General features: G+C 39.7%; 1 protein-coding gene across 1 annotated transcript; it reads right to left on the reverse strand.

Moving 5' to 3' along the window:
• Positions 1 to 6580: 6580 nt before the first annotated feature.
• LOC113331873 lies at positions 6581 to 8233 on the reverse strand. The gene is made up of 2 exons (XM_026578517.1): positions 7677 to 8233; positions 6581 to 7553 (listed from the first exon to the last, which is right to left on the reverse strand). Exons 1-2 carry the CDS (start codon positions 8231 to 8233, stop codon positions 6581 to 6583), a joined length of 1530 nt encoding a protein of 509 aa, XP_026434302.1.
• Positions 8234 to 11634: the final 3401 nt, after the last annotated feature.

Here is an 11634-nt window from a genome sequence, read left to right on the forward strand (position 1 = left end):
CCAATATTTCGATTAGCAATCTGTATGGACTAACTCCAATATACTTTCTAGAGAATCAACTAGACAGTCAGACTCAATCTAGATAAAAGTATATCAAAGAGTTAATATCTCAATCTCTCGATTTGATCTATACTCAAGAAAATGGAAATCTGCGAGTCTTTATCAAATACTAGAGAGATAAACTTGGATGGTACCAAAGACCAATATCCAAGTGTCAATCAATTTAAATCAACAACCAAAGGTTGGATATTCTAATTGATTGATCTTAACGCACAACCTGTGATATTTCAATTATATAACAAAATATAATGCGGAATAGAAATAACACAGACACCAGAAATTTTGTTAATGAGGAAACCGCAAATGCAGAAAAACCCCGGGACCTAGTCCAAATTGAACACCACACTGTATTAATCCGTTACAGACACTAGCCTACTACAAACTAACATCGGTCTAGACTGTAGTTGAACCCTAATCAATCTCACACTGATTCATGGTACAGTTGAGCTCCTTACTGGTGGTTTTTAGCTTAGGGTTAAAATTGTAAAACCTTACATCTGATGTGACGTCACTCTGTATGGTGCCGTGAGTGCTAACCCCTCCACCGACATATTTATTGAGTCGTTCAATATACTTACATGAAATTTATCCAGACTGGCGAATGTAGCAACCATCCCAGATGTTCTGTAAATTTCGGCGCCTGGCCTATATTCACTTAATATAAGTTCATTTGAATGCCTTCTATGCTATGTTCTCCGGCTGAACCCTTAATTTTAATATGGCATGACGTTTTGTGTTCACTCGCAGCATAGTAGCACGAATTTCCAAGTATCAAGGATAAGGTCTTTGCATAAGGTATTCAATCAGAAAAAAACATGTTGCTCTCTGGAAATGAACTTAAAAAAACTCTACGTCAACACATAGAATTCAATCAATTGACCTGAATAACTTGCAGAAGTTAGGGTTTTGCGCCTCGCGCAGTATATCAGACCTTGCTTGTCGAAATTAAACCTAGGCAAACTAGGTAATTAATCCGCCATGGATTAGCAGGTGCAAAACCTTGCTCAGAATCAGAAAACAGGGAGCCGCAACAGCAAAGGGAGGCGTGGACATGCCTTAGGCCAACTGGCGCTACTTGTCATTGGCCACGCCCCTTCCTAAACCGACCATATTTCTCTCGACCAATCGTGTCGCCTCAAATTAGCCACGCGCACATAAGTTGTGGTTGGGCCCATACTTGCCGGGCCCACTTCCCATCGACCAATCAGGTTGCTCTAAAGCCGCCACACTCTCACCAGAAGTGTAGCCATGCCCATGTGACGAGGTGTCAACTAGCAAATAATATTTTCTACTTCTCTTTACACTAGCAAGTAATATAATGGAAGCACGATCGTCCCAAGGGAGGTGTGTTAAGCAAAAGTTGTTATGCAAATACACTTAGCAAGATTATTTTGTTGTAGAAAATTCTGAAAATTGTAATTTTTATTCAAATATGAGATGGAATTGATTAAGGAATCATTCTCGACCACGGAATATAAACCTAATTGATATGTAACTATGTTCTTCGCATTATCTCGTTACTAACAACCCTAGGATAATTAGTACGCTCAACTATCCCGTTATTATCTCCTAAGATCACCGGATACGGAAGCGCTCGACTACGGGTTTCTACTTGTCAAGTTTCCTAGAGGTACGCTTACTAGGTGTGACTTAAACAAATGCTTTAAGTTTTATGAGATAAGGTTGCTCCTAGTGATGAAATCAAAAGCTTGTATCACCTAATAGTGTCAATTTCTACATATGAGTACTTAACAAAGTCCCATCATCAATACCCATATATTGCTACTTGTGTTTAATTCTCTAGACAATTATGGGTCGAAGAAAATCTAAACTAGCAATAGAATTGTGACTCAATGATTTAATTTCGAACTTAAAACAATTAAGAAACAATCCATAAGCAATATTAGCATGGTAGTAATTGAGCAATAACAAAATAATTACGAAAAAACGAGCTTTTGCATATCAATTATGAGTTCATAATCCGGGATTTGAAGTCACCCTCAATCAAAAGATAGGTTTAGTTACTCATAGTTTTGGAGTTCATCATCAATAATAAAATAAAGAAGATGAAACAGTAAGAAAACCCTAGTATCCGGCTCTCCTCCAAAGTTCCAATAGATAGAAATCCTCTAAGCCCACATGTAAAGATACCCATGTAGTAACTATGCCCAAAAGTGTAGCTGAAAGTCCCCAAAATTAGACGGAACCGACCAGAAGTTTGCCGGAAAAGTCAGCAAAAAATACCTCAGGTGACCGGCAAAGTGTCAATCTATTTTTTTTGTATATACACTCTGGTTGGTCTAATTGGTCTGTTTTTTTTTAGTAACTCAATCACTCTATTTCATCCTAGCAGTAATAACAATTCGATGTTAGTGACCCACCAAATCACTTAGAGAAACAAAAAGATTGAAAAATAAAAACAGAAGGTGATATGGTGACATTCCGAGATATGGTAACAACTATCATATTATTTCTAGCACATGAGATTCGTCCATCCTTTTAGTTAATAGGTTCCTCAACTCCTGCAATCAAGATGGTTCCATCCACTTATATTGGTAGTGTCATCTTAAAGGCACAAGTTTCTAGATTTCGGAGTTTATAAAGCAAATTTTTTTTTAACTAAAGTCAACAAACTCTAAAAACATATAAATGTTCCTCCACACTTAAACTTTACATTGTCCTCAATGTAAAATTTAGTCATTCAAAGTAAAGTCCAAGGTGGGAAATTCCGCAAATGATATGCAAAACAAGAAAATAAAGATAAAATACTTAAAGATAAAGATACAAAACCGGTGGGTTGTCTCCCACTTAGCACTTGGTTTAAAGTCGTCAGCTCGACTTTCAGCTCCAATTACTCCTCCATAGGGAGTGGATCACTCAATGTGACCATATCCTGATTCTCTGTCACAAATTTCTCATAGTATGGTTTCAAATGATGGTCGTTGACCTTGGAAACCAGCCCTGTTTTGGGACTAATAATTTCAACTGCACCATGCACAAACACATTAGTAACAACAAATGGTCCAACCCATCTGGACCAAAGTTTACCCGAAAACAATTTAAGATGAGAATGGAATAAAAGAACTTTCTGCCCTACTTCAAAACTCTTTCGGGAAATCATTTTATCATGGAAAGCCTTGGTATTTTCTTTATAAATGCGTGAACTTTCATATGCATCATTTCGTATCTCTTCTAACTCATTGAGTTGAAGTTTCCTATGTTCACCAGCTGCATCTAATTCCATATTACATACCTTGATAGCCCAATAAGCTTTGTGTTCAAGTTCAACGGGAAGATGGCAAGGTTTACCATAGACAAGCCTAAAAGGAGACATACGGATTGGTGTCTTGTAAGCTTTCCTATACGCCCACAAAGCGTCATTGAGTCTATAACTCCAATCCTTCCTTGTAACTTTCACCGTCTTCTCAAGGATGGACTTAATCTCCCGGTTGGAAATTTCAGCTTGACCTCTCGTTTGTGGATGATACGGTGTGCCAACTTTATAAGAAATATTATAATTCTTTAGAAGAGCGTGAAAGGATCTCTTGAAGTGCGAACCTCCATCACTAATCACCACTCGAGGTGTACCAAATCTGGAAAAGATATGTTCCTTCACAAACTCACAAACAACTTGAGAATCATTAGTCGGGGTGGCTTTAGCCTCCACCCACTTAGAAACATAATCTACAGCAAGAAGTATATAAAATTTCCCATTGGAATTCACAAAAGGCCCCATAAAATCGATACCCCAAACATCAAAAATCTCAACAGCGAGAATTGGTGTTTGGTGCATTTGGTTTCTAGCACCTAGATTGCCTGTCCTTTGACACCTATCATAAGCCTTGCAAAATAAATACGCATCCTCAAACAATGTAGGCCAATAAAAACCACTTTCGAGAACCTTGAGGGCTGTCCTCTTGGCTCCGAAATGGCCACCACAAGCATATGAGTGACAAAAATTCAGAATTGGTTGGAACTCGGATTCGAGTACGCACCTGCGGATCATTTGATCGGATCAATACTTCCACAAATAAGGTTCATCCCGTATATATTTCTTGGAAATCTTCTTGAGCTTGTGTTTCTGAAATGTAGACATGGAACTAAGTACTTGTCCCGTCACCAAGAAGTTAACGGTATCAGCGTACCATGGAGTTGTGCCAACAACCGCAAATAGTTGCTCATCCGGGAAACTATCATGTAAAGGAATCGCTTCTTCGGACACAACCAATCTGCTTAGATGATCTGCTACGGTATTCTCACTGCCCTTCTTGTCCTTGATTTGCAAGTTGAACTCTTGAAGAAGAAGAATCCACCTTATGAGCCTTGGCTTAGCCTCCTTCTTTGTGAGCAAGTATCGAAGTGCAGCATGGTCGGAGAAAACAACCACCTTTGTACCCACCAAGTAAGATCTAAACTTTCTCTAGTGCAAATACTATGTCCAAGAGCTCTTTTTCAGTAGTGGAGTAGTTGATTTGTGCTCCTTTGAGAGTTATAGAAGCATAATAAATGGCATATGGAACTTTAGCATCTCGCTGTCCCAACACGGCTCCAACGGCATAATCACTTGCATCGCACATCAACTCAAATGGCTTGCTCCAGTCCGGTGGTTTGATAATTGGTGCGGTAGTCAACAACTCTTTCAAGGTGTCAAAAGCTTCCTTGCATTCCTTGTCACAATCAAAGACCACATCTTTCTGCAAAAGTCTACACAGGGGCATTGCAATCTTGGAGAAATCCTTGATGAATCTCCTATAAAAACTTGCATGACCAAGAAAAGAGCGAACCTCCCTTACAGTTGTGGGGTATTGTAAGTTCTGAATCAAATCTATCTTAGCCTTGGCCACTTCCAACCCCTTAGAGGATATAACATGGCCTAATACAATCCCATGATTCACCATAAAGTGACACTTTTCCCAATTAAGCACAAGATTAGTTTCTACGCATCGTTTAAGAATAAGTGCAAGGTTATCTAAGCACTTGTCAAAAGAATCACCATACACGCTAAAATCATCCATAAACACTTCTATGATGCTTTCCACATAATCTGAAAATATACTTACCATACAACGTTGAAAAGTGGCTGGAGCGTTGCACAAGCCAAATGGCATACGTTTATACGCAAAAGTGCCAAAAGGACAAGTAAACGTCGTCTTTTCTTGATCTTCCGGAGCTATTACAATCTGGTTATAACCTGAAAAACCGTCAAGAAAGCAATAATGAGAGTGTCCATCCAATCTTTCAAACATTTGATCAATGAATGGTAAGGGGAAATGGTCCTTTCGGGTGGTAGAGTTGAGCTTTCGGTAGTCAATGCAAACTCTCCAACCGGTCTGGATTCTAGTTGGAACCAAGTCATTATCATCGTTTTTCACCACCGTGATTCCGGACTTCTTTGGAACGACTTGAACCGGGCTCACCCATTTGCTATCGGATATGGGATAGATAACCCCTACATCCAACAACTTCAGGATTTTTTTCTTCACTACTTCCATCATCAGAGGGTTCAAGCGACGTTGAGCTTCTCTTGTTGGTTTTTCCCCCTCCTCAAGTAGTATTCGGTGCATACATGTGGAAGGGCTGATTCCTTTGATATCGGCAATGGTCCACCCAATGGCAGACTTGTACTCTCTTAGCACTCGAACAAGTTTCTCCTCTTGCACCTTGGTAAGGTCTTTGGCAATGATCACCGGAAACTCTTCCTTATCACCTAAATATATGTACTTGAGGTGATCCGGAAGAGGTTTCAGCTCAAGAATAGGTGCCTGCACAATCGATGGTAAAGGTTTCTCATTAGTAATCGGCAAGGAAACATAAGATGCATTATACTTTTGTGGAACTTCTTGTAATGAGTTAAGAGCTAAAATAGCCTCTTTAATTTCATCACAAATAGACAATTCAGTATCAAGGTCTTTGTATTTTCCATAACCTAAACCTTCCACTATGGTGTTTTCTAAAGCATCATCACCATTCAACTCAAAAATATGTTGAGCTATAGAATCAATAATATCAATAGAAAAACATGAATGCACGTCACTAGGATATCTCATAGCCTCAAAGATATTGAAACTTATGATCTCATCATCAAATTCCATAGTTAAGGCGCCTTTGAAAACATCTATCTTTGTTCTTGCGGTTCGCATGAAAGGTCTACCCAACAACAAGGGAGTAGACGATGTTGAATCTTCATCCATCATGTCAAGAACATAGAAATCCTCCTAAAATATGAGTTGATTAACCTGCACCAAAACATCTTCAATAACCCCTTTCGGGTAAGTATTAGACCTATCAGCAAGTTGTATAACAATACCGGTACTCTTAAGAGGACCAAGTTTCAAGGATTCATAAACGAAAGCAGGCATAACATTTATGGATACTCCTAAATCTAGCAAAGCACGTTCAAACCTTATTTTACCAATAGTACATGGTATGGTGAAACTACCGGTATCTTTCAACTTATGTGGGAGCTTCTTTTGAAGATATGCCGAAGCATTCTCCCCCACACTCATTACCTCATTACCGGTCAATTTGTGATTGTGCATAATTCCTTCAAGAAATTTGCATAGCGAGGAACCTGCCTTATCGCCTCAATGAGTGGAATGTTCACTTCAATCTTCTTAAAGATCTCCCAAATCTCTTGGTACAATGTCTCCTTGTTCGACTTTGCAAACCTTCTAGGAAAAGGAGGAGGAGTAGCATAAGTAGAAACACGAGTTTTAGAGTTAGAATTTGTTACCGGGTCAGCCTTTTTAGGGGATGGTTCACCCTCTTCTTTCTCCAAATCATATTCATTGGTTACCGGTGATGATGTCGGTTTCTCTACTTGTTTCCCACTTCGTAGCTCAATAGCATTGACATTCTCCTTATGATTTAGTGGTTGCAAAGGAAGTTTTCCAGATCCTTGTGCCTTGAGTTGATTCATATTATTAGCCAATTGACTAACTTGGTTTTGCACATCTCTCATAGCCATCTCGGAGTTCTGCTGGAATTGATTGAACCCTTGCATTGTCTTTGAAATCTCTTGCATACTTTGCATCATAAGAGTAAACTTGTCATCCACACTTGTACCTTGAGTTTCTTGTTGTGGTCTTTGCATGAATTGGTACCCTCCTTGTTGATTGAAAGTAGGATTTTCTGCAGCTTGCTTGTTGGCGTAGCTGAAATTGGGATGATCACGCCAACCTGGATTGTATGTGTTGGAGTACGGATCATACCTATGCCTTTGTTGATTTTGGTACATAGCACTTGCTTGCTCAACATCTTCGGTGTGTGATGATGGTATGACGGAAGCTGCTATTTGTTGCATCATCCTCTCCATGTTACCCATCCTCTGTTCCATGTGTGGAGAATCACCAACTTCATTCAATTTCCTTACCACTGATTCACCTCGAGTGTAGAATTGTTGAGTGTTTGCAGCCATGTTTTCTAACAAGCTTGTAGCTTCAGCAATGGTTTTGTTGGTGAGTGCACCACCACTTGCGGCATTGATCAAATTTCTATCATTAGAAAGCAACCCCTCACAGAAATATTGAATCACAAGTTGATCGCTGATTTGGTGGTGTGGACAGCTAGCTAAGAGCTTCTTGTAGCGCTCCCAATACTCATAAGGAGTCTCTCACGATATTTTCCTAATACCGCAAATATCCTTGCGAATCACTGCTGCATTTGATGCTGGAAAATACTTCTCAAGGACCAACTTCTTCATTCCATTCCCTGTGGTTATACTTCCAGAGGGTAAGCAAAAGAACCATTCTCCTGCACCATCTATAAGGGAGAAAGGAAACACTGTCATCATAGCCATATCGGCATCTGCAGTTGCTTGCTTCATACTAGTCACAACACGATGGAATTGTTGTAAGTGACGATTAGGATCCTCTCCCGATAAACCTCTGAATTTGGGCAGCAAGTGAATCAATTGCGACTTCAACTCAATGGTTCCATTCAGCTGAATACATAAAGGATTTTGGTCAATGTTTGGAGAAGTGAGCTCCTTGAGTGTTCTTGGAGCAGGTGGTCGACCTCCCATTGTGTTGTCTTCCTCTTCATCCGAGTCCGAGAATTCACTTGGTGCAGAACTAGGAGGAAGTGGAGTATTCACCGCTCGGATGAAGTCTTTTAGTAAAGTGCCCGAACGAAGACGTATACCAATTGGACTTGGTCTGCCCTCTCCACGCATTCACCAAAGAAAAGGTTCCTGAAAATCATATTCTAAGAGATTGAATAAGTAAACTGGAATTGAAAATAAAAGCAAAAGTATAAACTAAGAATAAAAATAACAACTAAACTAGCCACTGCCTCCCCGGCAGCGACGCCAATTTTGACGAGGTGTCAACTCGCAAATAATATTTTCTACTTATCTTTACACTAGCAAGTAATATAATGGAAGCATGATCGTCCCAAGAGAGGTGTGTTAAGCAAAAGTTTTTATGCAAATACTCTTAGCAAGATTATTTTGTTGTAGAAAATTCTGAAAATTGTAAATTTTATTCAAATACGAGATGGAATTGATTAAGGAATCATTCTCGACCACGGAATATAAACCTAATTGATATGTAACTACGTTCTTCGCATTATCTCGTTACTAACAATCCTAGGATAATTAGTACGCTCAACTATCCTGTTATTATCTCCTAAGCTCACCGGATACGGAAGCGCTCGACTACCGGTTTCTACTTGTCAAGTTTCCTAGAGGTACGCTTACTAGGTGTGACTTAAACAAATGCTTTAAGTTTTATGAGATAAGGTTTCTCCTACTGATGAAATCAAAAGCTTGTATCACCTAATAGTGTCAATTTCTACATATAAGTACTTAACAAAGTCCCATCATCAATACCCATATATTGCTACTTGTGTTTAATTCTCTAGACAATTACGGGTCGAAGAAAATCTAAACTAGCAATAGAATTGTGACTCAATGATTTAATTTTGAACTTAAAACAATTAAGAAACAATCCATAAGCAATATTAAAATGGTAGAAATTGAGCAATAACAAAATAATTACGAAAAAACGAGCTTTTACATATCAATTATGAGTTCATAATACGGGCTTTGAAATCACCCTCAATCAAAAGATAGGTTTAGTTACTCATAGTTTTGGAGTTCATTATCAATAATAAAATAAATAAGATGAAACAATAAGCAAACCCTAGTATCCGGCTCTCCTCCAAAGCTCCAAGAAAAATACGTGATAAACAAAGAAGTATAAGTCTTCTCTTTTATGGCTCTTCTTAGGTCAAGTCTTCATAGGTCCAATAGATAGAAATCCTCTAAGCCCACATGTAAAGATACCCATGTAGTAACTCTGCCCAAAAGTGTAGCTCAAAGTCCCCAAAATTAGACGGAAACTGACCGGAAGTTTGTCGGCAAAGTCAGCAGAAAATACCTCAGGTGACCGGCAAAGTCATCCCAATTACCGGTCAAACGGGTCAGGTGAATCAGAACCGAGTCAGCTATTCAGGTGAGCTAACTAGGCTAACTTATCTGAGTTGCTATGGCCTAAGCCATCTTGCACGGGCAGCAGTACCCAATGTTGCGCAATCGTATGCTCATTACTAAGCTTCCATTACCACCAAATCATGTTGCAACTCTATAATCCCAGCTGCATACACCATCAGTGCCTTTGAATCCACTCTAAACCCATTTGTAAACAACCATGGATTCACTGCACCTGTAGCAACACCACCATGCCTCTGTAATACTTCCCTAACCAAGGCTGCACCTCAACAGCTGCACCATTTGTTCTCTATCTTAGTTTCAGGAGCACCCATTTCAATAACCTCAGCTCAATTCCGTTGCAGCATCACCTGCAACTCCATGACCGCATCAATTCAGCCATCATCAATGTGTTGTTCTTTATAGCACCGGCATAACCACCTCCATTTCAGCTTCAGTTCCACAACTACTGCGATGGCATCAACATCAGATTTCTGTCAAGACCCATCAATTTCATCACAACAGCTTCATTATTTCCTGCTTTAGACAAACCAAATCTGACTACAACAACCTCATACTTCCTGTAATTCCTAGCATGCATCTAAACTTCATTTCAGCTAACCATTTTTTCCACTGCACCACCAGATCCAACCACAATCATGCACTTCTGTCACAGCCATTGTGACCATGGCTAACACCTGCAATAGCTTGAGCTTGCATTTCAGCATCACAAAACTGCTCCTGCAATTCCTGCAATTCACTCCGTTTCAACCACCGCCAGAACTGCCATCATCAAAACAGCAACACCAGTACCCATATGCTCATTTAATCTCAGCTGCGTAAAACCACCAGCTCATCCCTTGTACATCTCAACCTTGAACATATTCTTTTTCATTTCAAACACCGACAACAACCTTCTTCGTTTGAATCTCCACCCTTGAGCATAACACCACCATCTTCAATTCAATCGTGTTTCATGGCAATTGAGCCCATGGCAACAACAACAACTCCACATTGATCTCAAACCTTCACTGCAATCATCACAAGCTTTCAGTAGCAACACCAAAATAAAGCCAACACTTCCCATTAGCTCTAGCACCTGGAATCTCCATTTCCAATCCACTCCATTTTCCTCCTCTTTGTCACTGATTTTCGGCAGCATCAGATCCCCAACTTCTCCAATTCAGACCCTAAACTTCTTCTGTAATTTGCCTGCAACAACCACCACCATCTCAATACAACTTCAATCTACCAGCAGCACTCAACTCCGCCTGAAATTACCATCTCCTGGACCTAACATTCATCTAAACCCTTCTGTTTATCTTCAAATTCCAAATCCAGGTCAAGAAAAACATTAGTTCATCTTCAATTTCTCCTTCTCAGATTCAATCTCTACAGCAGCAGCTCAGCTTACTCAATGATCAACACCAACTGGATATGCACCATAGACCCATCATAACCTTCAGCTCAAAGCAACAACAACAAGTTTAGACCAAACCCTAGCTTCTGTAGCTTCCACCTTCTCAAATCCACAACAATTTCGAACCAAAACTGACATCTGATTCATACCCATCTGTTAATTCTTCATAAACTATCTGATTCCTTCATAATTTTACACAACAACCTCATCTTCTTTCTTCCAGTGATTAAACCCTAACTCTGTGTTGCTCCATGTTCTTCTCTTCCGATGAAATCACTCACTACAAACCACCTCAATAGCTCTCAATCGATCATATCTTCGATCTGATTCTCTCAGCAGCAACAACTTCTTCTCGATCTCCCCTGAGTTTATTATCACTACCAACAACAACCGTCTCTCTCGGTTTCAGAACGACTAATGAGAAGAAATGAACACTTCTCTTGAAGTGAGGGCCAGGTAATGATAGAAATTGTTATAGGCATCCATAGAATTGATACAGGCCACGCGGTTACCAATTGGCATGTCAGTTCCAGAGAACTGACTGCCCATTTTGTTATCTTTCTCAACTGTAGCTAGCTTCGCTCACCTGAGAATTGCTCCTTTTCGCTCCTTTTGGCTCCAAATGAACGCTTTCCACTTCTTTGAATTCTTTCGCCAACCGCAGATCGTCTCTTACTTCTCAGACCTACTTTTTCTCTTCAATTTTTCTTCATCACTAAAGTTT

This window comes from Papaver somniferum, unplaced genomic scaffold (assembly GCF_003573695.1).
Source record: "Papaver somniferum cultivar HN1 unplaced genomic scaffold, ASM357369v1 unplaced-scaffold_128, whole genome shotgun sequence".
Classification (NCBI taxonomy): domain Eukaryota; kingdom Viridiplantae; phylum Streptophyta; class Magnoliopsida; order Ranunculales; family Papaveraceae; genus Papaver; species Papaver somniferum.

What these genes read in the sequence shown, in the direction of transcription:
- LOC113331873 (XM_026578517.1), bottom strand. Translation starts at nt 8,233, where the DNA reads ATGCGTGGAGAGGGCAGACCAAGTCCAATTGGTATACGTCTTCGTTCG. An exon ending in TGCGGTATTAGGAAAATATC is followed by an intron (nt 7,554 to 7,676) that starts GTGAGAGACTCC and finishes TTCTAATGATAG; the next exon opens with AAATTTGATCAATGCCGCAA.